This window comes from Lepidochelys olivacea (genome assembly GCF_965140295.1).
Source record: "Lepidochelys olivacea isolate rLepOli2 genome assembly, chromosome: 4".
In the NCBI taxonomy this organism is placed as follows: domain Eukaryota; kingdom Metazoa; phylum Chordata; order Testudines; family Cheloniidae; genus Lepidochelys; species Lepidochelys olivacea.
Genome location: NC_140414.1, coordinates 99,376,381 through 99,404,154, shown reverse-complemented (window position 1 = coordinate 99,404,154; position 27,774 = coordinate 99,376,381). Strand labels below are relative to the sequence as shown.

The 27,774-nt window shown below is 42.0% G+C and overlaps 2 protein-coding genes across 2 annotated transcripts in view; one reads left to right on the top strand and one right to left on the bottom strand.

The window, feature by feature from the left end:
* ATP10D (ATPase phospholipid transporting 10D (putative)) overlaps positions 1 to 1,705 on the top strand; it is a 102,030-nt gene extending 100,325 nt beyond the window's left edge. Inside the window, exon 24 of the mRNA XM_084626358.1 lies at positions 607 to 1,705. Within this exon, the coding sequence (XP_084482484.1) occupies positions 607 to 1,135 (529 nt within the window). The 3' untranslated portion in view covers positions 1,136 to 1,705. The remainder of the gene's footprint in view (positions 1 to 606) is intronic.
* A 1,276-nt stretch (positions 1,706 to 2,981) lies between these two features.
* The window catches only part of CORIN (corin, serine peptidase), a 320,230-nt gene continuing 295,437 nt past the window's right edge, over positions 2,982 to 27,774 (bottom strand). The window contains exons 18-22 of the mRNA XM_084626359.1: positions 21,615 to 21,664; positions 18,409 to 18,583; positions 9,847 to 10,118; positions 7,658 to 7,791; positions 2,982 to 6,442 (exon numbers count right to left, since the gene is read on the bottom strand). Coding sequence (XP_084482485.1) covers positions 6,260 to 6,442; positions 7,658 to 7,791; positions 9,847 to 10,118; positions 18,409 to 18,583; positions 21,615 to 21,664 — 814 coding nt within the window. The 3' untranslated portion in view covers positions 2,982 to 6,259. The remainder of the gene's footprint in view (positions 6,443 to 7,657; positions 7,792 to 9,846; positions 10,119 to 18,408; positions 18,584 to 21,614; positions 21,665 to 27,774) is intronic.

Sequence of the window (27,774 nt, the reverse complement as noted above, 5' to 3'; positions counted from 1 at the left end):
TCAACACATGGGCTGTTTTAAATCAAACAAACCAGTGAGTGAAACATAAGGGTTCTGGTTTTAGGAGAGGCTGATTTTCATGGTAGACTGAATGCAAAGTTTTTAGACTTTATAAATAAGGTTCTTTGAGTCACTTTCAATCTCCCAGTGCCAGAAAAGTTTCAACAGCATTGCCAAAACAAATGGTTTTTGTTTTGAGACATGCAGGGTCCAATTTTCAGCACTCCTGAGAGCCTGCGGCTTCCACTGACTTCAGCTGGAGTGCAAGTACACACCATCCCTGAAAATCAGAGCCTAGGGGTGACACGCCCAACACGCAAAAAACAGAGGCACTGAAGTCCGTGGCCACTTTTAAACATGTTGGTCCTAATAACCTGTTCTAGTGCAAAAGTGCAGGCACAATTATTTATGTGTGCAAGCCTAAAGGTCATTGCTGCAGGGGCTACTGCAGCTTTGGGATTACAGGGCTATCACTACAGCCTGGATGGTAGGAATGATGCCTCCTCTCCTTTCCCTGCATGCTCCTGTTTGGGTCCTTTACCATTGCTGAGAAGAGCTTGAATCTGCTTCTGAATGGCTTACTGGAAAACCCTGTTTATGTTCTAGATACTTGTTCAGAGTTCTTCAAGGGGCACTGTTTCCATCTCCAGTGTTGAGAGCCAAGCACCTTGACAGACTGACTCCTGAGGAGCAGAGGGAAGCAATTAAAAAGTGGAAGGATGATCGTGTTGGGAAGTGTAGAATGGGTTTCCAGGGCACTCATGCATGTTCCAGGTCTGCTGAAGATGCTGCATCAGTAAGAGAAAGCACTGACCACTCTTCATACATCCCAGTGTCTAAGACACCTTTTCATACCTGTCCAGCAGACAGGTCAGTGCAGAAGTCTACCTTCATATCAGACAAACAGGATGAGTTCAGGGATGTGAACGACCTGACTTGTGAGAGAGCTGCATTTTTGAACTCCTCGAAGGAAACCTATTCAGAAACATATTGTGCTAATAATTCGTGTGCCGGCGCCCCGGAGTTTACTTTTGCAAAGGGCAGCAATGAAATTTCTCTAATAAATAAGGCAGGTTTGAATTGTGCTTTGACTGAACAGGATGTTTTAACATGCCCTGCGAAACTGGAATGTTAACTGTTTAAAAAAACCAAGAACAAGAACATTGGTGCATTACATTACATTCGGGTTTTTTGTTGGTGATGGTTTTTGGGGTGTTTTGGTCAAGTCAGTTGATGCACAAATTTATTCAGAAGCCTTTTGTATTTTTAAAACATTTTAAGTAACTTATTGAGGTATCCAGAGTCTAAATGGGCATGAAGTATTGTGCAAGTACCAGCTTTATTAAAAACTCATCATTTTTGGTACATGCTAACTGTATGACATAGTAACTTTGGTAAAAGTGACAGTGATGTAATTTAAAGGCTGTCCTGGTGGAGACACTTTTACCAGTTGACCCTGACTTTGTCATCCTGAGCTCCACCTAGTGTTGTTGCAATCTTGTGGTCTGTAGCGATGTTACAATGGCAACTAGTGCTGATAAGGTCCACTGCACTCCTCTCCAGGAACCTCTTTGCAAAATGTTTTTTATACTCATCATTCTGTTTGTGATCTTATCAACGTGGAGGGTCCAAGCCAGCAAGATTTACAGAACACACTGGTCATGTTCAAAGTCCATTTTATGAAAAAATAAAACCTTCAGTGTCATATGGGCTCTCACTTTTTTGGTACACTAATACAAAAGGATCTGGATATTTCTAAGTCTGGAGCTGCTTGGCACAAGCAGGGCCAAGTTGGTTTCTGAATGTCTGTTGTGGGTAAGAGGTCATGTCAGTAATCCCTATTTGCTGTGGTTTGGTTTGCTTTCACTTGGATTGTGAGGATAAATAAGTCCTACCTTTTCACCCGCCAGTTGACTAACCTTCTCCTCGTTAGTGTTGTTTGGGAAAGCTCCACCTGTCACACTGTCCCTGGTGATAGAAACAGTAGGAGACTTCCTGAAAATCATTAATGAAGACACAGCCTAGGATAATGCCCCCTTCCCGAGCACCATGGCTTTGCTAAGATTGTCACCTCCTTGGGCAGCTTTCAGGAGCTTGGGGGGTTGGAAGGTGAAGAGAATAATGATTCTCCTAGAGGAAATCCATCTTCCCATCCCTCAGGACAATTTATTTTCTTTATTTGCAAAATAAGAGAGATGGAGCCCTGAAACAAACAACTGACAGATCTCCCCTCCATGCCCATCATCTACCTCTGTCTCAAGCTTTTGATGTCATGCTTACTGTTGCAGTATGGTCCTGATTTAGGAATGTACTTATCCTGAATAAGGATGGACTTAATCATGTGTTTATCTTGACTTTAAGCATGAACTGAAGTGTTCTTCTGAACATGGCTGCTTTCCTGAATTGGGGTCTGTCTGAGCACGGTAAGCATCATAATGATTTTGTACCATCAGAGCTCCCTCCATTTATTTAATTTATATTTCATTCGAATCAGTGCATTTCTTGGGTGGTTGGAGCGATTCATCCTTTTGTCTCATGCCTCTCAATATTCCCAAGATAAACCAGTATCAATTTTTTTGTTGTACTGCTTAACTACTTTTTGGCCAACTACTTTTCTCCAAGCTGAGAATAGTTTCTACTTCATAGCTTTATACAGATGTCACGTTAGAAGTTTCTTGTGTGATCAGTGGAGTTATAGAAACACTGGGTGCCAATCCTCGTGAGCTTGACTGTCTTAGTAGAACCCTCGCTCACCTATATCGCTGAACATACATTCCGCTGTTGCCTTGGACTCGCACACTATTTGTGTAATGTAAGTAAGGCTACGTTTTAGTCACGGGTATTTTTAAAGGTCACGGGCAGTAAAGAAAAATTCACAGCCCGTGACCTGTCCGTGACTTTTACTATATACCCCTGACTAAAACTTTGGGGGGGTGGGGCTGGAGAAGGGTGCCGTGGTTGCTGGGTGGGGTGGGGGATGCTGGTGTGCAGTCTGGGACCCCCGCTGCTACTGGGGCCCTCAACACACTGGTCTATTGCAAGGATTCTTGGGTTTTTTTCATAGCACAGACCTCTCCTCCCATTTGCTGTCGCATGGGCACCTTAACACTGATAGCTGAACAACAGAGACTGTTCAGGTAGAATATAGGGGAGTGGCATGATGTGTATTTAACTGTGTTTAATATGAAGTTTTAGTTTCTGAAAGAACAAATCACTGCATCTCCTTTTGTTCTTCATATAATTTGTATCCTCCTCCCACACCTCTACTGTTTCTCTCCGTGGCTCCCCTTCATGTGTGTCTCTGTTGACTGGCCCAATCCCTTCTGCCCTATCTACACTTCTTGCACTTGGTGCCCATTCGTCAGGACATGCTGCCTCGTTACCTCATTTTCTTATCTTTCAGATAGTCTTCTCCAAAGGGTGATTGACTGCTCCAGTCCCGCTGGCACCCCAATCCCTGAGCACATCCTGTTTCCTCCTGTTATATCACAGCCTCCCCTAGTAGAGGTGGCTAGAATGACTCATCTTCTTTGCTGTCAGTTGCTTTTGCAGGCCTCCAGACTCTTCTTTAAATTAACAACCTAGGTGCCTATAGAAGCTACTAGAAACACGGAAGAGATTCAGCACCATGTGACCTTTCAGCTGTTCTGGAAGCCACCGGTAGGAACCACAGTTTGAGAATCTGAGTCTGTTTCTTTAGCCCAGGCTATTTAAAATATTGCCTGTTTGTTTTTTTTAATTATTTTATCTTACATAGCCAATTCATGGAGCAATGTAGGGAATTTTTTGAGTCCACTAGGGCCTACTGAAATAAACACAACTCAAAAAGTGCAGCTCCTATTAAATTATCATCTATGATTCTATGATTAGTATTTGAGCCCATTTTCTGTTCTGTTTCCTTCTGAAATTTTTTGCTTGCACAATTCCAAGAATGTGCGTATTTTGCTCTCTGCACATTTACACAGTGCTGAAACTCTGCCTATTGTTTATCTGTACTGATGCTAATCATTTTGAAATAATGTCATCGAAGAAATATTGCTCTAAAGATATTCAGAGAAGCCACTATATGGCTTAGTGGGTTTTTTAATTTCCCACTACAAAAATGTAATTTAATCCAAAATAATTGTAAGCAGTCACACTTCTTGATCTTTCTGTATTGGTAACACACATGAGAAATATGGGTAAGGACCACACCCAAGTTGTAGAGACAGAATCTGAACAAACGGATACTGTGCTAAGAGGCAGCTAGGGGTAGTACAGTAAGCAGCTTGGCGCATGTATGCTAATTGGTTTCAATCACAAGAGTGTAGAGGTATAGTCTTGCTTCTAACTTCTTCCATTTGAACTGAGTCTCTGGCAAGAATAAAAACGTGTTTATTTTAGATCACAGAAATTATTGGACAATTGTTGTACATATTTGTTTAATATGGGTAGAAATAAACACATCTGCCTAGTTGTTAATTCCATGTGGAGCTGTAGCTGTGACAGGAGTGAAACAACCAAGGTGTTTTTATCACCTTAAAATGGGGCTACAAGTGTTAGATAATTCTCATGGTCATAGAGATGACAATACACAGGAAAGGACTAATACATTGGAAGGAGGGAGTAAATTTGACTCTTTCAAACCTACATACAATATTATCATGTGCACATATAGAAGGGGGAAAACCAGTATAAAAATACATTTATAAAATTACAAATATCGTCTTTACATGGAATGTTGTGGCAGAAATGATTTGGAAAAAAAACTTCTGCTCCTTTCTGATGCTGCTTGGGATGCATCATTTCCTAACACAGGTGATTATATTCAATGGGCTATATGGTGCCACCAGCTTTTAATCAGAACTCATTTATTTTACAGGGAAGTTCTGCTTGAAAACTGGTTGTAGGCCAAGGCCCAAGTAATCAATGAGGAAATAAGAAATTACCTTAAATATTATTTCTTGGCAGTGCTTACATATACATAGAATGGCTGTAAGTGTTCCAGTGCTTTACAATAAAATCAAAGCCAACTTTAACTACATCTTTTGGTGAACAGATATGGCAGGAGAGGCTGTTCATTTTATGACAGCATTTTTTTCCTAATACTGAAAACAAAACTTCCTGAAAATCCTGTATTTCATAATCCAGTTCCCCTCTGTTAGTGCAAGGTTGTCCAACTGGCCCTTACACACTAAAGGCCAGAGCTTAAGATGGTTTATATCAATATGGTGGCTTTGATTTTAACTGAACTATATCAGGTTACACCAGCTGAGGACCTGGTGCTGTGGAGAAAGATGGAGCCTGGGCTACTGGAAGTTGTAATTTCTGCACCTTTTTGCATTTGAGATTAGGATGTCGACAATCTATCTCAACTTTCATGAGTCAGATGCAGCCCTGAACTAGAGAAATTTGGACACAGCTGTATTATTTAGAGGTCGGGGGAGAATTATTTTGCTGTCCCCTAAACCCATAATCTACAATGAGACATACTGTCAAGTCACTGGGTTTTTTTTCTCCTAGTGAAACTGCAATACACCAGTGACTTAAAAGTAGTTTAATAATCCATAACACTATTAATATTTATGAGTACAGTTAATATTTCTATAGAACACTATCTGGTACATGTTACATTAGGTGAATCAATACAGAAGGTACTGAACTTTAGAGGTAAATGTTTCGCTTAACAGTAGTCTGAACTATGTGACTTAATTGTAGTGTGACAGTATCTAAAACATCAGTTATCTCAAAGAACTACATATTCTCCCATGCCGGTTGTATTTTTGACAAGGCCCTGCTATGCTCACATGGGAGCAAACTCAAGGTAGCAGAAGGGCTAATTTTAATATAGACCTCAATCTCATTTTTGAGAATATATTGATTTAATTCTTCACTGGAAGAATTGTGGGCTGAAACTGCATGTGCTACTGTTTGTTTTTCCCCCAAAGTTTTATAGTTTTACTAAGTCTGTGCTACAGCTTAATTTAAATGTCTGAAAGGCAGAAAATTGGTTGATTCTTCCTTTAAGCCTTCTGTTGTGCCTGGAATAGTAACACAATGCAGCTAAAGGAAAAGTCAAAAAAGATTACAAAAATAATAGTGCTGCCCCAGAGTATCTTTAGTAGCAGAGAGTTTAATCAATTCATTTATGCTGCATTTTCCATACCTCCCCATCAACAACACAGAGCTTGTAACGTCCTCTTAAGTGAATTGGTTGCACAATCTTCAATGCTCAAAGGCCAATGATCTTTGCCTCTTGTATGTCAGCAGACCACTAGCCTTAGTTTAGTAGAAAGGTGTGAATGTATATTTGTCTTTCAATCCATTCAATGAAGTGTGACACGTTGCTGTAAACTCCAGGTCCCAAAACTTTGGAAAAGCAGACAGAGCCCCACGAGGTTAAACCAAACAATGTCCAGCGTCCTGCAGGCTGCTCACAAACAAGAGGTCCTCCACTGTCGCCCTGTGATGCAAGAGAAAAAACACAACCTATGGATGTTACAGCCAATGCTATTATGGCTCGAGCTATATCTGAGTTTCTATAAAATCTGCTTTTCATGACTAATGCAGCTGTAAAAATGGGTTTCAACTAATCTAGAAAAAAGCATACAAACTGGACAGCTAATATTTTGAAACAATGTCAGTAAGGTTTGGTTGGCTGGTATGTTCATACCAAAAAAATTGCTATTTAATATTCACGCAAACGAAAGAAAAAAAAATCAGCCTACTACTTAACATACACTACTAGTTAGAGGCTCCAAGCAGTAGATCATAAGTAAAGCTACGTTTTAGTCACAGGTATTTTTAGTAAAAGTCATGGACAGGTGATGGGCAGTAAACAAAAATTCACGGCCTGGGACGTGTCCATGACTTCTACTATACAGCCCTGACTCAATCTGGGGAGGGGCAGCTTGGGAGTGCCATGGGTGCTGGGGGGGGGGGGGGGAGAAGGGGTAGGTGCCACTGTGTGGCCCAGGACCCCTGCTGGTGCTGGAGGGTGGGGGGGAAATGGCGGGGCCAGCAGGCTCCCTACCTAGCTCCATGCCTTGCTGGAAGTGGGGACATTCCCCCTTGCTCAGCTCCTAGGCGGAGGCATGTCCAGGCATGTCCATGTGCTGCCTCTACCCAGTGCGCTAGCTTCACAGCTCCCATCGGCCAGGAACCGCAGACAATGCAAGCTTGTTGGGGTGATGCCTGCAGGTGGAGGCAGCACGCAGAACTACCTGACCACACGTCCGCCTAGGAGCTGAGGGGGATGTTGCTGCTTCTGGGGAGCACCCCAGAGGTAAGCACTCCCCAGAGCTTGCCACCTCCCCTCCCCCCACCATACCTAAACTCTGCTGCTGCTGGGGTGAGGGTGTCACGGTGGCTGGAGACTGCCCCAGCAGCAACTGGGCCAGGGGTGCCCCCGGCCCAGGCGCACCAGTGACTTCAGAGATCATGGAAAGTCAAGGAATCTGTGAAACTTGCAGACTTAATAAAATCAACTTTGAATGGATTATGATTAAGAGAAATAAATAATTGGTCAAAAATGTTTGTCCATTTCTAAGTAAGTACTATGAAAATTAATGTTACCTCTGTATCAAAACTAACCTCTAGTGCCCATTGAAATACCCTAGGTTCTTAGACTTTTATTTTAGAAAATCTGCTTCATGTTTCTACTCAGAAAAAGGCCTACCATGCAAGAGTCCACAGTTCCAGACTCATAGCCTGCACATAACATCCTGCTGGTAATGGTCTTCATGTCAAAGTATGACTGGCATTGTTCTAGGGAAATAATACGAACTTCTCCTTCTTGAAGTTTAAAAGGCACTGGAAAAAAAATCTTTATTAAAGTATACACTGTAATATACAGAAATACTTATATTCATTGCTAGTTGAGATTGCAACATTCTTTTCTACTATGATAGGCTAAACTTAAAAATAGTAATGATAATAAAATTAGCTTTAAACGTGTATTTAATATAAGAAGAAAAGCTTCTTTGCCCCATTCCCGCCAGTAAGGGGGGTAGTTTCATATACACCGACAAGTGGGGATTCACATTTCTCAAGCTCACAGGACAGTGGGTATAGGTGTGGGGATTGGCCCACCTTCTATTCCAGAGCGGGTGTGAGCATTTTATGTTGTGCCTCCAGCTAAACCAGGCTTAGAGTTGACAGACTGGGGAGGGAGCCTTTAAAAGACATAGCAAGAAAAGGAGGACTTGTGGCACCTTAGAGCCTAACCAATTTATTTGAGCCTAAGCTTTCGTGAGCTATTCTTTCTGCGAATACAGACTAACACGGCTGCTACTTTAAAAGACATGTTATGGGACTTTTGAGATTGGGGGTTGGGAAGAAGACATAATTAGGGAGCATATATTTAGGGCTCAAAAGCCATGTCCCACAACAACACTGTCACCCTCATACTTAGTATAATAAACCCATCAAAGCTGATTGCTTTACTTGGGGTGGAGGGCCTATGTGAAGGCTTAGTTCATGGCAAGCTGTGGGCTGAATCTAGCCTGCACACATGGTCTGTGTGCACCTGTCTCCTACACACTAAAAGTTCTCTAGTGCATTTTGACACAGGAGCACCTCAAAGTGCACTAGGAAACATTTAGTGCATAGAGGCATGATCCACACAGCCACTTAGTGTGCAGCGGGCTAGACTTGCCATGAACTAAATTCTTGGGTTGATGAACCCTCAGAGAGCGTATCAGAGAAGAGCAAAACCTATCACACCATTCATCCTGTCCCAAAGGGGCCAGTGCAGGCTTGTTGCCTGCTGTCTCTGCCAAAATTAAGGTGAAGGGAAACTGTTAAACCTAAAGTACAAAGTACTAACCACTATGCAATCAAGATGAACACCTTTGTTTTATGGTGCTTAGTAACCTGTAACTTTGAACCTGATGTCATTGACAACATGACTGCTTGGGCGAGCAAAAAAACAACGTTTTGCCATTTACCAATGGTATGAAAGCTCATCACTGCGTCATTAGGTCTGCTACCTTTAGAGTAGGGGTACACGGACAGAATGGATTTCTTGTTAGCAAACAGACTACACCAGTCAGTGGCATTTAATTCAGCATTGTTCTGGACTGTAGAACGTTTCAGTTTTAAAAGGAATGGTATGAATAGTATTACCCCATGTTTGACATACATCCAATGTTATGTTCCTATTCTCCAGAGTTCAGGGCTTACCTCCTTCCCCTGCTCGTGATTACAATAACTAAAAAAGAGAAATATTTCCACATCACTGGTACTTAAGAGCCAGGGCAGCCACAACATTTTCCCTCTGCTCTGTGTCATGGGACCCTGGCCCTTCCATTTAACAAAAACAAGGCAAAACCTTTCTGGGAGAAAAGAGGCACCTGGGGATTATGTGGGGGGTGGGATAAATAGTGCCACAGCATGCTATGGAGAGTTTTGGTTAAATAAATAAATCTTGTTTAGTCAAGCGACAAGCCAAGATTTGAGCCTGAAGCTTTGCACACGGCTAACGTTATCGTCCTCTGATCATTTGCCACACTCTCAATATAGCTTCAAATGCAGCTTAAGCAAGTAACAGACTATAGCCAAGATTTTCAGGCTATTTCCTCAGTAGAAGCTCCTGGATGGGCAGTACTCTTAAAAATCACATCATATATGTAGCTACTGAAATATGGATTTAGCAGCCTGACTTTAACAGCTCCTGCCTTTGACAAGCTAAGCTCTAGCCACAGGTATAGCCTTTTGTGAATACATACAGATTATGTACAAGTGGCCTAATAAGGCACAAGTATATAACTAGAGGTAGACACAGTGGTTTGCAATTGGAGCCAAGTAGTTAATCAGGTTAGTAGAAGGTTAGATTTCTCCAAAGAGTCTGGAAAGCATTCTTCTTACTTTTGTTGCCCATGTGTCCCCAGCCTGTGATGTAACAGTAGGTATGTGGCTCAACCAACTGCTCCCTGCTGGGTAAGCAGACTGGCCTTACATAACTTGTCTCATTGATATCTTCATTTAGTTCTACAATGCTGATATCATAGTCAACTACTGCTCTGTTATAGCGTGGATGCAAGATAATAGTCTTCACCAGTCGTGTCTGCATGAAGATTGATGGATGATCCAGATTGTTTATACCAAACACCACTTTCCAGACTGCAGCGTTTTCTCTCCTTTGTAAGAGAAAGAAAAAATTGTAAATTTCCCCCTACAGTTCTTTTATACACAATTGTATAATTGAGGACTTCTGGATACCTTTCTGCAATGCACTGAACACACAAGTGGTACTACAGAACTAACAGAAATATTACTTTGAGGTTACACTAAAAATTAAGTTAAGATCTCACCAAAAAACACACAATCATACTTTCTTTCCTTCAAATTTTCCACCCAAGGAACACAGGGCTAGATTCACCAGGGGACTCCACGAGAGAGAGCCAGCAGAACGTCAAGTTTTATGAATTCCACTGTGCCTTACCTGGATTTGCATATACCCACCAGTAAAAACTTACACCTAAGTCCCCCCATGTGAATCTAGGCCTCAGTACTCAAACATTCAGGAATTCACTCTTGCCTCACTCTTGTGAAGTTAGAAAGTTTTATAGATGGAAGAACTGAGCAAAGTCTCCTGCCTCCCATCCATGTATTTTAGCTGTAGTACCATCCTTCTCTTGTTAGTTTGTGCAAAAGGAAGAACAATAATCTCAGGTTGCAATCAGGTCATGGCAAATTTTAGAAAACAATTCCTGAATAAAAATACTGGAAAAAGCAAAAGTCACAGAACCATAATTGGGTGGATAGTCACCAAATCACTAGAATAAAATTATACCCAAAATAATCACTCACGTTTCCATTTTTAGTGCAAACCACAAGAACAGTGCATATGCTGTTTTGAACAAGAGGCACCACATCAGAACATAACTTAGATCAAATTGCCTTGCCCCTTCCCTGAGGTCTGCTATTATTTTTAAGAAGAGGCTGTATATATTTTAACTTTGGCAGAGGCTGGTCCTTTCTGGCTCCTGTAATGTGACAAGCCCTCAATTCCTATTGCCGTCAAGGTGCTCAGTATCATTAGGGCAGGGCTAGGAAATCCACTAATGTGGTCTTTTGCCTCTCTCCTGCTTTGTCACTAAGCAATTGATTTCTATGTGCTACTCAAGCAACTCTGAATTTAACTTTACAGCTCAAACAAGAGAGCTGTCCTTGTATTCTGCCACCAGCTAGTATCAAAAAAATCATCACATCACTTTGCTGTATGTCAGGTGTGGCCAATCTGGTTCCAGAGCCATATGCGGCTCTTCAGAAGTTAATATGCAGCTCCTTCTATAGGCAGCGGGAGTGGGGGGGAGCGGATGTGGGGATGCTGATGTATTACTGTGGCTCTTTGGCAATCTACATTGGTAAATTTTGGCTCCTTCTCCGGCTCAGGGTGGCCACCCTTGCTCTATATGGAAATTATGAAAGCTGTGTCGTTCACGGCAACTGTCCAGCCTTAGGTGTTAGGCCCCAAGATGTCAAGTGTCAGCAACCTAAGTTTGAAGGTCACATTTCAATTTGACGTTTAGCCGTGATTGCCTAAGACTACGTTTCCATGATTGTATTTTTTAAAAATTGTAGCCATCATTATTGACATTTGTGGATTTTTGCAGTTGAGGAAGGGGAAGTAACAGTGTCAAGAGGAGTGAACCAACATCAGTTGAGCTACATGCGAACCGCCATGTTAAAGTGTGGGCTGTATCAGAGGCTAAGAGTATTAAATCACATGATGAGAACTAGTGGGAAGTCACAGGTTCTCTGACTTCCCTGTGGCTTTTAAAAAAAAAAAGGAAGCATTCACTATTTACATAGCTGATTGAACATGGTTTTGTAAAGCTTGGCTGCCTTTACAGAGACTGCGGCAGAAAGAAGCTGTGAAAATGCAAAAGTACAGCTCTTTCTCAGCACTGTGGTTTTCTGATTGCATAATAAATGTTATTTTCGATTAAAATAAGGTAACATGCCATTGCTGACATTGCAGACTCTCTCTTTTTTTGTCTGTCATGGCTCTCTGTATGACGACAAACCACAAGGCATATTTATGTCTTACTATGTCTTGTGGGAACAAAGCAAGGAAGGATTCTGAAAATGCAGAGCCATGGGCAATGAAAAGTCACAACATGAATATATTCTCAAACAGAAAAGAAACCTCTTGGTTAGTTTAAATTGATCTTAGGCGTTTTCATGGGATTTATTGCAAAACAGACTCAACAAAACCATAGGGTACATAATGAGGAAACACTAGCAATGGCAAGAAGATGGACTAGATGCTTTATGAAGTCTCATCGCTATTGTCTGAGTATCTTAAGAGCACATTTGCTGTAATGTTCTCTGCGAGTGGCTGCAACACTTGTATACACATAGTCCCTACATGCTGGCTGACTCTTTGCCAAAATGCCTCTAACTAATAAGTCTCAGGATAAAAATATATTATCTTTTAAGATCACTTTAAAATTCCTCTTTAATTGCTTTTTTTTTTTTTTTTTTGGCTGGCACAACTTAAAATAATTTTCCTCAGACCATCTTAATCCACAATACAACATCATAATGTCAAACAGATAAAGGAAACAGACTGGGCCCTCCAATTTATGAAAGTATACTTTTAAAATGATTTAACAATGTAAGACCTCACATTTATAGTTTGGTGCCACTATAGGGTCAGAAGAGTGAGCATAACCCATTTCTTGTAATTTCACAGTGTCAGATTCAAACAAGATATCAGTATAGAAATTTACAAACCTTTTCATCCCAGCAATTTCAAATGGCTGGCATTTGGGATTCATTCTGGGACACAGTGTCCTTTTAAAGGAAACATACTAGGTACACACTGATGCAGTATAGATCTATCCAGGGACAAATGAACCACTTCAAAAAGTCTAAGTTCTATAGAATGAAAACTTCCCCAAGCAGCTTCTCTCCTCAATCATCATTAACGGGTAATACCTCTCTACTGTCACGTTCTGCAATGTTGTTGCTGAGGGCTCTAGGACTAAGCCCCGCCCTTCAACTCAGCTTACCCAAGAAGTTCTTCCAAAACTATAGAAAGAGTTCAGCAACCGATAAACAGCATTAAGAGGAAATTTGGTTGACTTGTGTTTAAGTTTCCCTTTAAAGGAAAAAAATCAATGTATTGTAAGTTAGAAGTTACATTCTGGTCTTCCAGAGTGGGTTGTATGAGAAGAGAAGCTACTAACAGAAAAAAAAAAATGTATCGGGTAAGAAATGTCTCATTGTGCTGCATAACGCCTTTCCTCGTTCATCTGCAATGGGGACTAGCGAGCAGTGAATCACAGAAATGGGCTAAGTGGAAAGGAGGATAAAGTGGAATTTTAATTATTGTTACAATAGAATAATAGGCAGAAATAGAGCTTCCCTCTCTATAAAAGCACAACTTTGTAATTTGTTTAGGAACCAACCCAGCACCAACTTTCTAATAAAAGATGTTACTACAGAGGAATGGAAACCTACTGTGTAAATGAGAGGCTCTCTTTCCACAATGCCACTAGGACCCATTTCAAGGGCAGCCTTGATGCCCTTTGTGCATGACAACTGGCCCAGGATTTTAACATCTTGCTCATAGCAACTATGAAGCCCTCAGACCCTGGCATTTAGAGTAAATGAGATGAACAGGATAGGACTGGTATGTGTATCCATGCAATGTCTTTAGATCGCTAGGACTCCACATGTATGCTGCATCCTTTCAAAAACGTGTGGAAGCTTGGAACAAAACAAGAAAGGCCAGCCACAGGTTTGTCTAGTCTGGCCAGGCTGATCAATCTTGACGCCTAATGACACTCAGTTGTGGGGTCAGATATAGCTGTATAAAGAATGCCACTAATACCAACTTTTCATGGTGCTTGGTTGCAGGATTTTGACCATCCATTCAGTAGAAACTCTAATGAGGCTAAGATCACCAGAACTTTGGGATTATTAATTGCATTAATTAGAGGCCAAGGTGGCATTGTGCTGGGCACTGTATAGAGGGAGCTTACTGTTTCCCTTCATTACCGGAAATGAAACTTGACCACATCAATGATTAAAATTTTCTCATTAAGTTCTGTCTAGATACCAAAATGTATCAATGAGGCTACAGAGAATTCGTGCTGAACTACACTTCTCTTCTGACGTGTAGGCTGTTAACTAGATGGTTCAGGTCAGGATGAAGGAGGTGTCCCTACTTCAAGAGGTCTGTTCTTTTCCACAGATGCAGTGAAAGTTCCTTGACTGTCTATTTAGTCCAAGCCAGTGGCAGGCTAGGATGACAACTTCAGCTCTTGCGACTTCTTTTCTGTACTCTTTATGTGAACTGTCTTTAAACACAGCAAATTCTTCTCTGACCAGGACATTATTTCAAATGCCTCATAGAAGTTTTGACCTCTGGCTACTTAGTGGATTTGGAAGGGATACAAACATTCACCTTTAAGATCATAAACCAACTTCTAACTACATAGGAGGAAGATTCCTCTGGGGGACAAGTTGTTCTGTAACTGCCCACTATGGGGTTTCTTGCATTTTCCTCTTGCAGCTAGTATGACCACTAACAGAGACAAAGTACTGGATGCTATGGTCTGACCCAATATGGGCATTCCTATGTGTGTTTGTTCAGCCACTCTGCTGCTAGCCTGCTAGAAGTGTCAAAGTGAACTAAAAGGATATGTACTCTGAGATTTTGCAAAATTGTGTAGCACAAGGTGTGAGCTTCAGAGAGCTGGATGCTTCCCTTCTGCTAAGTAAGGGACCATAAATCCTGAATCATCTTCTCTTCCAAGTATGCACCCCACCTTGCAACGCTTGCTTTTGTAGCAAGTATGCAAAGGTCTATAAGTGAAAACTGAGTAAGCTGTCAGCAAGTTGTTTGTACTTGCCCATAAAAGGGCATTCAGACGTGATCCAAGAGTGACACCTAATTTTGCATTGCATCAGCTGTGTTATTCTACAACCTCAGAAGGAATCTCGGAGGCACATTGTGTGAAATCCCATGCACAGGTTGATACTGATGCATAAACCAAGTCAGTGGAGACAGTTAGCTATAGCTGACTGCTGGTAGGAAACAACTTTTGCAATGATCTCTTCGATCTTTGTAAATCTTTACCATGGTGGTAAAATTATGACCCGTGCCAGGCCTTTTTTGACTCATCTTTTTTGACAGTTTTCTGTTGGGCTCAAAAAGCCCTTCTTGATTTTGAACTGGTGCGTTTGAATCCTTTCTAGCAGTTGGCAAGTTATGAGTGGGTCTGTTTCTCTAAACAGGAAATGGATTGTGAAATTGTCCATAAATATGTATAGATGGGTAACTACTAAAAGCCATTTAAGACTTTGGGTGGAGAGGGTGGATCAGAAGGCAGAGTCTTGTACATGAACTGTGAGCTGTCATACATCAATGCCCATTTTGTCTTTGTCATGCTGAGGTTTGTTGGTTTGTGAAGAAAAAAAAAATCTAGGTCTTCCCTGGGAGCTTCTCTTCCAGTTTATTTCCTCTGCTAGTAGAAATAGTCCCTTCTTGAGTACCCTGTTGGTGGTGACCAACAGATTGCTATGCTGGATTTCATAGAGATGCTTGAGGCCGCTCAGCGTTCTCAGATATTAATTTCTCCAAAGTTTCCCCCACATAGCCGCTCATGTATAAATTTGGCTGCACAAGGTATCTGTTTAAGACGAGTGATTGCTACTCATGGTGTAGCCATGGAGTTAGGAGGCAATGCTCATCTCAAATCACATCAAGAGCCAGGAAATATTCCAAAGAAATAATATTTTACACACTGCTCCCAGCATTGACCAGAATGTGAACCTGAGACCTCTGACATTCAAAGCAAAAATCACATCCCTAGGCAGTAGCAAGCAAGAGGCTCATCAAGTTGGTTTTCCTTATTAAGGATAGGATCTGAATGGCCACAACTGAAGCTTTGAAATTTCACTCTTATAGTCTATAAGGGATCTTTTGGAAGGAAGCCCCCTTCTTATGCTTTGACTGTCTTTCACTGGTGGAGCTACTGCTGCACCAGCTGTAGCTTCTGAAAGGTTATGGAATTTTCATCCATTTTTATATAACATGGTTTAACATTTAGTTTTAACCAGAAATCCCCATTCAGATCTTGTGATGTTCTTAAAGCAGGCACATACTGGAAACTCTGTATCTAATTTTGCTTAAAGGAGAATATTTTATAATTATTAATGCATTCTCTGTGAGCCACTGGCTTCTTGCCCTGTGAGAGTCATGAGTTTTTTTAGGTTTTGTTAGTTTTTGGTGGTACGCATATGAGACTTTCTCTGGTTGTTGGGAGGAAGGAGGTAGCATGCTATTCATCCTGGCCTAGGGACCACTTGATTGGGATGGGTACTGGAACAAATATTCGGATTGGTGTTCTTTTGAAGGCTAGCTGGTGGGCTATTTCCACAACCCACTGCCCACGCTGGCTATCACCCTGGTAAGTACTTCAGGAGCAACCTAGTGTCACTCTCAGGCTTTACTCACTAAATCAGGAGTCATTTTGAACATGGAAAGGGATTTTTCATTTGTCTCGCTGTAATCCCATGATGGTTGAGCTGCATCAGAAATGGAGTCCTCCTGTGCCCCTGTTCTGTCTCATATGGCCTGAGGTGCTCCTTATATTTTAGTATGAAGCCAGTCGATAGGGAAGGGGAAGGGAAGCGAGAGACCCCTTCTCACCTTTCAGACTGTGAGCCCCTTTCCCTGGCAGAGTGAGGGTCTGCAGGCTGACAACCTGATAGGCACAAATTCTCACCACACTGCAGCCTGAGGCAGGGCTCACTAGGTGTACCAGGCTTCTCTGCCTGCCCAGACTATGGCATAGAGTGGGGGAGGGGCAGTGAACCTAATACAGCAAGATGTGAGAAAGTCCTGTAGAGGACAGAAGCCCCGACAAACCCTCCCTCAGGGTGAGATGGCAAAGGAGACAGGGTTCAAACCCTGATTTTTACACCCCTTGCTCATTAACAATACAAACTGCTGCATTACAAAAGGGACACTTGCTTTTGTCTTTTTTTAAAACCTGAAGTCTCGCTAAGATGTGAGGGGGTTCTCCTCTGTATGAATGCTCATGCTCCAGGTGAGACTTCCCATGATGGAGTCATGGATTTGGATGGCGGATGAAGCCCTGGCACAGCTGTCTGGCTCAAAACTCTATGCAAGTTGGCAACCCTTGGCAGCAGGCCATAGCTCTCCCTCTGAAGCCCCATGCTCTGGCAATGCAAGGATCAGTGGCCGTAAGCCATAGCTCACCCTTTAAGTTTCCTGAAAAGCTGCCTACAGCACCCTTTGGATGTGGCTCAATGCTTGTAGGGGTTCTCTGCTGCTGTGGTGGGTGGGAGGGAGGGAGAGCCTGTTCAAAAGGTGCTGCATCAGAGGGATGGAGCCTCAATGTTCCAGTGATTCCTCATGTCAGGAAAGGGTAAGGGGAATTAGAAGGTGAGATGAAGTTGCTGCTGCACAAAAATGAATACAAATTAGAGTTTTAAACAAAGTGGGGTCAGGACAAGCTGAGCCACCAGTTTGTTCTACTGCCAGAAGCAGAATTTCTGGTGGCCTGAGTTGAAGGGTGGCACTTCGTTCAGTGCTGTTGCTGGAGACTCCAGGATTATCTCCAAACTCCACAGGTGGGAGGCATCTCCCATTAGGGATGAATGAGCTGAGAAGCTGTGCAGCAGAAATGTACTTAGACTATATGAGGGGAAAGCATGTTAACTGTTGAAACACATTTTAATTCTCTTTAGAAATCTAATTAACAGGACTTGGTGCAAAACATGAAGTAAGGTAATAAACTTCCACCCAAAATTCTGTTTAATCAGAATGATACCATGATTAGCATTAAACTGTCACCCATGTCTGGTGCCTGAGGTACATCATGGTTCCTGTGCGTCAAACAGAAAATCCTTGTGGTATCAAATCTCAGATACTAGAAATTTTCACTCCATGGTAAGTGCTGACTTTTTAATAGTGACAGTGGAGATAGCGTAGCATTTCTCTGTAGTTAGAAAAGGCAATAAATAGCTCCATCATCTCAGATACCACTGTGGCGAAGTGTCGATTTTATTTTTTCTGGTTAAACAGCTACCACTGTCCCTGTATTCTTGTGTTATTTTTATTCTGGCTCTCAGTGAGAAGATTTATTACTCTATAGTTATATGAGACACATTAGTGAAATATCATAAATGAAAGGGATAGTTTTTTATGAATTTCCTAGCTGAAAGTCAAAGCCTTTATCAACTTTAGGTATCAAAGTGAATATTAAAACTAGTCAAACCCTCAGCTGAAATCATTTAATAACATTCATTGTCTCTTTAGTCTCCAAAAAGAGATTTGCTGTTTTGACAAGATCTGATTTTTTTTAAATATGTTTATGTGGAAGTTATTTGTCTAACTAGTCATTTGTACGTCAACAGTAAAACTGTCTCAGCTCTGCTCACCCCTCAAAGCAGTGTGCTACCGTCAAAACCCATTTGTTTGCAATCAAAACACAGCCACATATGTGCCCACTTGGTTCACTCTGCAGAGAGCACTGCCAAGGCCACCGTCCTGGACGACTAGTCCTGCCACCAAGGATCCTCTTGCTCATGCGAGCTGCAGGGCGACGGCCACAATCTAGCGAGAAATGTAAGATACAGTGTGTTATTCACTGCCACGAAATTCAACATGCATAGAACGTTCTCAAAATCTGCTCTGAAAAAAATATTGCAAAGGGATTTCTCTATACGGAATGAAGTTATAAAACTCATGAAATTACGTTGCACTTATGGGAAGAATTTATAAAAACAACACACTGTGTTGAATTCCATATACAATGAGCCAAATTCATCCCTCCTTTCACTTAAGTGGACTGAGCCCAGGGATTAATTTGACCTATTTAGATTCCCAAATAAGACAAATGGGCGGGGGGGAGGGGGGGGGAGCCAGACTAAGTTGGAAAAGTTTGGCTTTCTCTGCGAAGTAGAGCTATCAACCTATCCTTGGGCAAGGGGGTTATATCACCTGTCAATCACCAGCATGCTGTTGCTACCCTGGACTACACCCCAGAAGTGGCACTGGAGTAGCACATTGGAAAGCCTTTGCCCAGTCTCAGAAGTCCAAGTGTGGATGTGCATCTATCTGCAGGATATATAATACTTGCTCTACTCATGGAAATTTCAAATGAAAAATAGCTATTTGCTCATATATAGCTTGCCAGTGAAGATTCATTTTTTACAATGCCTATTCTAATGCTTTGTCCATTCTAGTTTTAAATATCCACCACTTCCCTTGGAAATTATATCATATTGTTATAAATTTCACTGACAAGAAGTTTTCCATTAACTTGTTGGTCAGCTACACACCTTTTAAAAATATGTTCATCCCTTTCTTTTAGTTCTCCTTTTTAATTCTGGGATTGTAATGTGACAGGCTCTTATAAATCTCTTGTTTTATTACTGCCCAATTTAGAGAATTGACTGAAATAGTATCAGTTTCTGGAATCCTTCCCCAGGAGAGGATATCCTGTTTTGCATATATGTGGGAATTTAGCAATGAAGAAATAAATTAGTACAATGTTGATTTGTAACTATTAAATTCTTAGCACGTTCCCTCAAATAACTTCAGGGGGCAAGGACCTTTGTGTTGCTTTAAAGTCCTCTATATGTACTACATGTAAGAGGCAAACAACCTTACAGAGTCCTACAAGATGACTTTTTTTGGTAATAGTAAACTTTGAGTAGTTTCCTGGATCTAGGTCATGCTTTATGATTAATCTTTGTCATCAGGCTAATATATTTATTCAAAATGTTCTTCAAGAAAGCTTTTTCATTTTGTAGAACCTAACATCCATCTGAAGAATTGCTGTATTTTCAAACCACTTAAACTTGCACAATCCACTGTGCATTTAGATTTAATCTGGAGTTTTCATCTTTAAATTTCCCTATCCCCTTGACAGTCACAGCTACAAATGTATCACATACTATATCAGGAGCTTACTTACTATAGTGGTAGCAAAAGATGTTCCCAACAGGAACAAAAGTTTAGTCTAATCACAACATGGATATTGACAAGATTAGGGCAAACCAGGAATTCATCCTTTGGTTCTGGTTCCATTTGCAAGACATTGGAAATATGATTATACCAGTGCAAACAGTTAGTGATATAATTTCTGGGACAGATTCTGTTTTCAGTCAATCCAGAGTAAATCCAATAAAGTCAGTGAATTTACTCCAGACTCACTAATATCTCAGTCTAACCCTTTCTCACTAGACTCTATGGACCAAATCTTTATGTCTTTATTCAGGCAAGTTTCCACAGAAGCCTGAGAGAGTCTTCCTAAGTAAGACTTGAGGAAGAACTATGTAACATGCTGTCATAAACATAAAGGGAAGGGTAAACACCTTTAAAATCCCTCCTAGCCAGAGGAAAAACCCTTTCACCTGTAAAGGGTTAAGAAGCTAGGATAACCTCGCTGGCACCTGACCAAAATGAGCAATGAGGAGACAAGATACTTTCAAAAGCTGGGGGGAGGGAGAAGCAAAGCCTCTCTCTCTGTCTGTGATGCTTTTGCGGGGGAAAGAACAGGAATGGAGTCTGTCATCTTAACCTCTCTGTTTTTAACTAACTTTACACCCGAGAGTTAGAAAGAAAACAAAACAAAACAAAAACTTGGCTTGTAAAATTTTGCTGTGCTGTCCGGATACCTATGTTCTCTGATAGTGATTGTCAGCCTACAGAGAAATCCTTAAAAAAAAACCTAACACCTTTGTCTCCAGGCAAATAGGCAGAAAACCCCTCTAGTTGCTATTAGGAAAAAAAAAAACTTCTTCAGGTCTGCCTTTAGGTAGAGAAAACTCCAGCTCACAAAAGACAATTCCCTTTTGTCTCTGCTCTGGCCCCAAAGCAGAGAAAAAAAAAACTCTAACTGCTTTCAGCCAAAAACCTGCTTTTCAGCAGCCCAAAGGAAACAAAATTCCTTTTTAAGATCTGTGCTTCTTGTTAAAAAAATCAAAATCCTAAAACAAAACCAAAAACTAACACCTTTGTCTCCAGGCAAATAGACAGAAAACCCCTCTAGTTGCTCCTAGGTAAAAAACAACTTCAGGTTCAAAAGCATCACACAGACAGAGAGAGAGAGGCTTTGTTTCTCCCTTCCCCCAGCTTTTGAAAGCATCTTGTCTCCTCATTGGTCATTTTGGTCAGGTGCCAGCGAGGTTATCCTAGCTTCTTAACGCTTTACAGGTGAAAGGGGTTTTCCTCTGGCTAGGAGGGATTTTAAAGGTGTTTACCCGTCCCTTTATATTTATGACACATGCAGTACTTGTAACTATATCATCATACCAATTATGGACCAAGTCTGCTCCCTTTGAAATTAATTGCAAGACTCCCAATTAATTTAGTGGGGGCAGAAGCCAGCCTTAGTCCAATACAATGGACAATTTCATCATCAAAAGGGGAAAAAAGCTGAAAACATTGGATGTAGTGGCCAAAAAAAATTAATGGGAAACTAATAGATGAACAAAAGTATATCAGATTTCAAAGGGAAATACACATTAAAGATTTGTTTTTGAGAAACTATATTTCAACATATCAAAGACACATGCTTAAGAATCCAAATAAAATGCTCTTTGTATGTTGTTCCAGGAATTATGTGTTTTTCTCTTACCTTTTTTGCTACAGAGAAGGGACACTTTGCTTCTGCTTTGACATGACTGCCTAAGTGTTGAAACAATAAAAATTAAAAACATATTATCAATTTACATATCCTATCAGCCCAATATAAGAGCAATTGGATCATTTGTTTAAACACAGCAAAATCAATCCACATGATACAATGAAACACAGGGAGCATTATATTGGGACACCAGAAATTGCACTGGCTTCCAGTTTGTTTCTGAAGGCAGTTAAAGGTGTTATTTTAGATATATATAAAGCCTTTATGAATTGGGTGCTGCATATTTTAGCCCTGGTCTACACAACGAGCTTAGGTCGAATTTAGCAGCATTAGATCAATTTAACCGTGCACCCATCCACACGATGAAGCCATTGTCGTCGACTTAAAGGGCTCTTAAAATCGATTTCTATACTCCACCCCGACGAGGGGATTAGCGCTGAAATCAACATTGCCGGGTCAAATTTGGGGTAGTGTGGACGCAATTCAACAGTGTTGGCCTCCGGGAGCTGTCCCAGAGTGCTCCATTGTGACCGCTCTAGACAACACTTTCAACTCCGATGCACTAGCCAGGTACACAGGAAAAGCCCCGGGAACTTTTGAATTTCATTTCCTGTTTGGCCAGCATGGCAAGCTCACCAGCACAGGTGACCATGCAGTCCCAGAATCACAAAAGAGCTCCAGCATGGACTGAACAGGAGGTACTGGAGCTGATCACTGTATGGGGAGACAAATCTGTGCTATCAGAACACCATTCCAAAAGATGAAATGCCAAAATATTTGCAAAAATCTCCGAGGGCATGATGGACAGAGGCTACAACAGGGACTCACAGCAGTGCTGCGTGAAAATTAAGGAGCTCAGGCAAGCCTACCAAAAAACCGAAGAGGCAAATGGCCACTCCAGGTCAGAGCCCCAGACGTGCCACTTCTATGAGTTGTGTGCAATTCTGGGGGGAAGGGGAGGCCCTACCACTACCCCACCCCTGTCCGTGGACACCTGCAAGGGGGGAGTCTCATGCAACAGGGATGAGGATTTTGGGGATGAGGAAGGTGAGGAGGAGAAGGAGGATAGTGCACGGCAGGCAAGCAGAGAAACCATTCTCCCTGACAGCCAGGAACTGTTTATCACCCTGGAGCCAATACCCTCCCAACCATCCCAAGGCGCACTCCTGGACAATGAAGCCAGAGAAGGCACCTCTGGTGAGTGTACCTTTGTAAATATAATACATGGTTTAAAAGCAAGCATGTTTAATGATTAATTTGCCCTGAAGACTTGGGATGCATTTGCAGCCAGTACAGCTACTGGAAAAGTCTGTTAACATGTCTGGGGATGGAGTGGAAATCCTCCAGGGACATCTCCATGAAGTTCTCCTGGAGGTACTCCCAAAGCCTTTGCAAAAGGTTTCTGGGGAGGGCAGCCTTATTCTGTCCTCCATATTAGGACAAAAAGAAAAGGAGTACTTGTGGCACCTTAGAGACTAACCAATTTATTTGAGCATAAGCTTTCGTGAGCTACAGCTCACCTCATCGGATGCATACTGTGGAAAGTACAGAAGATCTTTTTATACACACAAAGCATGAAAAAATGGGTGTTTACCACTACAAAAGGTTTTCTCTCCCCCCACCCCACTCTCCTGCTGGTAATAGCTTATCTAAAGTGATCACTCTCCTTACAATGTGTATGATAATCAGGTTGGGCCATTTCCAGCACAAATCCAGGTTTTCTCTCCCCCCCCAACCCACTCTCCTGTTGGTAATAGCTTATCTAAAGTGATCACTCTCCTTACAATGTGTATGATAATCAAGGTGGGCCATTTTTAGCACAAATCCAGGGTTTAACAAGAACGTCGGGGTAGGAAAAAACAAAGGGAAATAGGTTACCCCCCCCAGACGTTCTTGTGGCCTTTCCTTCCCTCCTCCCCTCATCCACCACCCCACCTGGTGCTTCCTTCCTCCCCCACCCCTCCCGGGCTACCTTGGCAGTTATCCCCCTATTTGTGTAATGAATTAATAAAGAATGCATGATTTTGAAACAACAATGATTTTATTGCCTCTGCAAGCGGTGATCAAAGGGGGGAGGGTGGTTGCCTTACAGGGAAGTAGAGTGAACCAAGGGGGCGGGTTTTCATCAAGGAGAAACAAAGAGAACTGTCACACCGCAGCCTGGCCAGTCATGAAACTGGTTTTCAAAGCTTCTCTGATGCGCAGTGTGCCCAGCTGTGCTCTTCTGATCATCCTGGTATCTGGCTGCATGTAATCAGTGGCCAAGCAATTTTCCTCAACCTCCCACCCCGCCATAAACGTCTCCCCCTTACTCCCACAGATATTGTGGAGCACACAGCAAGGAGCAATAACACTGGGAATATTGGTTGTGCTAAGGTCTAACCGAGTCAGTAAACTGCGCCAGCGAGCTTTTAAACATCCAAATGCACATTCTACCACTATTCTGCACTTGCTCAGCCTATAGTTGAACAGCTCCTTACTACTATCCAGGGTGCCTGTGTATGGCTTCATGAGCCATGGCATTAAGGGGTAGGCTGGGTCCCCAAGGATAACTATAGTCATTTCAACATCCCCAACAGTTATTTTCTGGTCTGGGAAGTAAGTCCCTTCCTGCAGCTGTTCAAACAGTCCAGAGTTCCTGAAGATGCGAGCATCATGTACCTTTCCCGGCCATCCCACGTTGATGTCGGTGAAACGTCCCTTGTGATCCACCAGTGCTTGCAGCACCATTGAAAAGTACCCCTTGCCATTTATGTACTGGCTGCCAAGGTGGTCCGGTCCCAAGATAGGGATATGCATTCTGTCTATCGCCTCTCCACAGTTAGGGAATCCCACTGCAGCAAAGCCATCCACTATGACCTGAACATTTCCCAGAGTCACTACCCTTGATAGCAGCATCTCAGTGATTGCATTGGCTACTTGGATCATAGCAGCCCCCACAGTAGATTTTCCCACCCCAAATTGATTCCCGAATGACTGGTAGCAGTCTGGCGTTGCAAGCTTCCAGAGGTCTATCGCCACTCGCTTGTGAACTGTGAGGGCTGCTCTCATCTTGGTATTCTTGCGCTTCAGGGCAGGGGAAAGCAAGTCACAAAGTTCATGAAAGTGCCCTTATGCATGAGAAAGCCACTGGGAATCAACCCAGACCTGCAACACTTTGTGGTCCCACCAGTCTGTGCTTGTTTCCCAGGCCCAGAATCGTCGTTCCACTGCATAAGCCTTCCCCATTGCCACCAGAATGTCCAAATTGCCGGGGCCCGTGCTTTGAGAGAAGTCTGTGTCCATGTCCTCATCACTCTCATCACCGCGCTGCCGTCACCTCCTCACCTGCTTTTGCAGGTTCTGGTTCTGCACATACTGCAGGATAATGTGCAAGGGGTTTACAATGCTCATAACTGCCGCAGTGATCTGAGCAGGCTCCATGTTTGCTGTGGTATGGCATCTGTAGGTGAGCAGAGTTGCAGCAGAAGCGGTGGCTGACGATGGATGCCATGAGAATAGATATTTATAGAGAACGAAGAGGACCTGCGAGGTGGATTCACGAGGGCAGGAGAGCAGAGTTGCAGCAGAAGTGGTGGAGGATGACGGTTAATACCGCACACATTTCCCAAGGAAGAACACACATACCCGGGAGCCCATGACAGACAACATGGAGAAATTCGATATTCAGACAACAGCAGCAGAGCAGAGTTGCAGCAGAAGCGGTTTATGACGATGGTTAGCAGTCCTACTGCACAGTCTGCTGCCAGCAGCACCCAGGACACGACAGCAGTGGTGTCACTAAGCTGAGCTGAGCGGGCTGCACGCTTGCCGTGGTATGGCGTCTGCATGGAAAAAAGGCGTGAAACAATTGTCTGCTGTTGCTTTCATGGAGGGAGGGGTGACTGACGACGTACCCAAAACCACCCGTGACAATGTTTTTGCCCCATCAGGCACTGGGAGCTTAACCCAGAATTCCAATGGGTGGCGGAGACTGCGGGAACTGTGAGATAGCTACCCACAGTGCAATGCTCCGAAAGTCCACGCTAGCCACGGAAGTGAGGATGCACTCCGCCAACTTAATGTGCTTAGTGTGGACATACGCAATCTACTTCTATAAAATTGACTAAATTTCATAGTGTAGACATACGCTTAGAGACTACCTCTTTCTTTATTAATTAACCCAACAGCTGAGATGTACTATCTGATCATTCCTAAATTCAGACATCTGAAGGCAAATAAATCTCTGTGAAGCTCTCTTGGTTCTTCCAGGTAGGTGAAAGATTTTTGTTGACACTTATTTGATAGAAAATGGCTTTTAGATTAAACAGAATCTTTTGCCAAAAGAATTCTGGTCTTTTGATGAAAACCCAGAAAGTTTCCAAGGAAAACGTTTATCCAACTGAAGAGTTCACATTTTTGTTGTAGGTTTTTGGGAGGGAGAGAATCATTTCCCTACCAGTAGTATTGATTCTACAGTTCATTTGCCTCCTTGTGTCACATAGTCCAAGGTTCATTGACTTCAATGGGATTACTCACACTATGAGTCAAGTTATTCATGTGCATGACTGACAGTACCTGCAAATCATTAAACCCAGTCAATAAGAGAGAGACATCTTGAATAAGATGAAATATGAACAAGACACCAATTGCTATGAAGATCTCAATATTTATTTACTATACCTATGGATTTGCTAAGAATGGAAGGCCAAATTATTGTTATCCATGTTTTTAAGTTTTTTTCTGTGTGTCTTGAGGGACTGATGAGCACAATATACTAGTGCATATATATATATAAAAATGAGAGGCTTTCTTAGATTTCAGTGACAGTACCACTTAAAATCTGGACAAGTTCTCAACCAAAACCATATTAAAACATAAATCAATTTTGTGTTTCTCTTTTATATTAACCCAGATAATTTTCAGGCCAGCAGAGATATCAGGAATGTGGGCACATATAGAAATTAAAGGAAAATCAAATACAGGTCAGGCTTCAGGAAAAATCCTTGTTCTGGAAGAATGATAAATGTGTCCAGTGTTCTAAGAGGCAGTATTACACGCTGTTATAACATTGCACTGTACATAAGAACGGCCATACTGGGTCAGAACAAAGGTCCATCTAGCCCAATATCCCTGTCTTCTGACAGTGGCCAATGCCAGATGCCCCAGAGGGAATGAACAGAATAGGTAATCATCAAGTGATCCATTCCCTGTCACTCATTCCCAACTTCTGGAAAACAGAGGCTAGGGACACCATCCTTTCCCATCCTGGTTAAGAGCCATTGATGGACCTATCCTCCATGAATTTATCTAGTTCTTTTTTGAACCCTGTTATAGTCTTGGCCTTCACAACATCCTCTGGAAAAGAGTTCCATAGGTTGACTGTGCATTGTGTGAAGAAATACTTCCTTTTGTTTGTTTTAAACCTGCTACCTATTAATTTCTTTCAGTGACCTCTAGTTCTCGTGTTATGAGCAGGAGTAAATAACACTTCCTTATCTGTATTACTAGATAGAGCAAAAAAAGAATGAAGTATACTAACTTATATTTATATTGTGCTTTTCATCCAGAAGGATCACAAAGTATTTTACAAACTTACTGTCACTTGCTGGTTTGAACTGGAGTAAACCGTGGATTCTCTGTAACATCTAGGCAAGATTTGAGGACTTCAGTAACTGAGGCAGTGGGTCTATTACAGGAATGGGTAAAAGGTGAAAGTCTGTGGCCTGCAATGTGCAGGAGGTCAGACTATATGATCATGATGGTCCCTTTTGGCCTTAAAGTCTATGAGTCGAATTTAAACTTATACACAAAATACTGTAGAGAGAGTAAAATACTGTACACTAGGGGTTTTCAACCTGTGGTCTGTGGACCCCTGGGAATTTCCAAAGGGGTCTGCACCTCCATTTGAAATTTTGTAGGGGTGTACATATGAAAAAAGGTTGAAAACCACTGCCGTATACCATGCACACTATGGTGAAAGACAAAATGATAAATACCCTTGCATCTATTTGAAAATTTAAGATTTTTTTTTTTACATAAACAGAATGTAATTCAACTAGGAATTTGGCTAGGCTACTGGAATTAACACTTCTGTTGCAAAAAGGCTATGGGCCCTACTCAGGCCACTAGTGGTCAGGAACTAAATTCTATATATCACTGGAAAGATGGA